The sequence below is a fragment of the Panthera onca genome, chromosome E3 (genome assembly GCF_046562875.1).
Source record: "Panthera onca isolate mPanOnc1 chromosome E3, mPanOnc1 haplotype 2, whole genome shotgun sequence".
NCBI classification, from domain to species: domain Eukaryota; kingdom Metazoa; phylum Chordata; class Mammalia; order Carnivora; family Felidae; genus Panthera; species Panthera onca.
Genome location: NC_138354.1, coordinates 32,045,358 through 32,047,341, shown reverse-complemented (window position 1 = coordinate 32,047,341; position 1,984 = coordinate 32,045,358). Strand labels below are relative to the sequence as shown.

Below are 1,984 nucleotides of genomic sequence, written 5' to 3'. Positions count from 1 at the left end.
TCTACCAAACATTCCAAGAACTAACACAAATCCTTCTTAAACTCTTCCTAAAGTAGACGAGGAAACACCTCCAAACCCATTTTATGAGGCCACCATCACCTGATCCCAAAACCAAAGAGACTGCAAGAAAAAAAAAACTCGAGGTCAGTATTCCTGATGATCACAGGTGCAAAAGCCTCAATATGATCCTGGCAAGCTGCATTTATATTTTATTTTTTAAAACCAGACCATCTATTATCTGTGACTAATTGTTGAAATCCTTAAGAAGAACTGATGCTGCAACAGCTGCCCTCTTGGGTTTAGGCGTTGTTCCTTCACAGAATCCACGCCTGACTCCACGGTACACAATTTTTACATGCCTGGTTCGACTGGTCCTGGTGGTTTTTCGTCTTTGAGCCTTGGCACTCTTCTGCTCGGCAGAATAGTCACATTTGCCACAGGTTGATTTCTTTCTTTTTGCTTTTTTAATGTTTATTTGTTTTTGAGGGAGAGCGAGAGAGATAGCACATGCGTGCATGTGTGCAAGTGGGGGAGGGGCAGAGAGAAAGAGAGAGAGGGAGACAGAGAATCCTAAGCAGGCTCCAGACCCTGAGCTGTCAGCACAGAGCCCAACGTGGGGCTTGAACCTATGAACCGCGAGATCGTGACCTGAGCCGAAGTCGGACACTTAACCGACTGAGCCACCTAGGCGCCCCTGGCCCAGGTTGACTTCTGAAGGTGGCAGGCCTTAGGGCGGTGGCACAACACGTGTGTCTTATTGCAGTGCTTTCCAAATGATGATGTCCCCTTCATCATCTTGTTTCCACAGCCAAGACCAAAGAGGTAAACTGCATTTAACAGTACATTAAGAGGACGATGTACCATGGCCAAGTGGGATTTATCCCTGGAATGCAAGGATAGTTCAACACTAGGTAGGATTTAGACGTCTACATTCATAAGTGAAATGGGCATCTAATTTTCATTAGAACATTGATCTCTGGTTTTAGACTCAGGACCACACCAGTTTCATGTTATCTGGGAAGCTTTCTCTTCCTTTCTCTCTCTCTCTCTCTCTCTCTCTCTCTCTCTCTCTCTCTCTGTCTCAAATTGTTTCTTGGCAGTTGGGTAAAATCCACTTAGAAAACCAAGAAACAGATCCCTAACTCTAAGGACACACTGATGGTTACCAGAGGGCAAGGGTGAACTAGGGGACTGGGATTAAGGAGGGCGTTTGCTGTCATGAGCACCAGTTGATGTATGTCGGTGTTGAATCCCTATATTGTACACCTGAAACTAATATTACACTGTATGTTAACTACCTGGAATTTAAATAAAAACTTAAAAGAAAAAAAGCACCGATATGGAATTTTGAGGCAATGGAGGTCTTGGCGACTCTTCAGCTTTCCTAATATTCATTCATTTATTTTAGCGCTCTATCTTGTTTTCATGTCTATTTCTACAACTTCATCTATTTCCCAAGTCATTGATGGTAACGGTTGAATAGGAGTTCATCTAGTCCATCTACGTGTATGTAACTTAGACACCAGCTGGAGGCCCTCCTGCCACAGAAAGTGTAGGTGAAACAGGAGACTGTCTTTCCATCATACTCAACAAAATGCAAGTAGCAGAAAATCCAGCTCAACCTGGCTTCAACCACATGAAGGACTTATCGGTTCCTGTCACTGAAGAAGTCTGGAGATTGGATGGACTTTGAGTCAGAGCTTCGTGTCGGGTTTTGTGCCGACAGCTCGGAGCCCGGAGCCCACTTCGGATTCTGTGTCTCCCTCTCTCTCTGCCCCTCCCCGCTCACACTCTGCCTCTCTCTCTCTCAAAATAAATAAACACTTAAAAATGGTGTAAACAGAAATTTACCATATGATCCATCAATTTCCTAGGTATTCATAACTGAGAGAAAGGAAAACCTATGTCCACGTAAAGACTTACACAGAAACATCCATAGAAGCGTTATTCACAATAGTCAAACATAGAAACAACACAAATACCC

General features: G+C 43.8%; 1 protein-coding gene across 1 annotated transcript; it reads right to left on the bottom strand.

Annotated features, from left to right (window-relative positions):
* Window positions 1-244: 244 nt before the first annotated feature.
* On the bottom strand, window positions 245-795 carry LOC132689790 (large ribosomal subunit protein eL37-like). The gene is made up of 2 exons (XM_060649753.2): window positions 710-795; window positions 245-452 (listed from the first exon to the last, which is right to left on the bottom strand). The coding sequence occupies exons 1-2, from the start codon at window positions 793-795 to the stop codon at window positions 245-247; spliced, it is 294 nt and encodes a 97-aa protein (XP_060505736.2).
* Window positions 796-1,984: the final 1,189 nt, after the last annotated feature.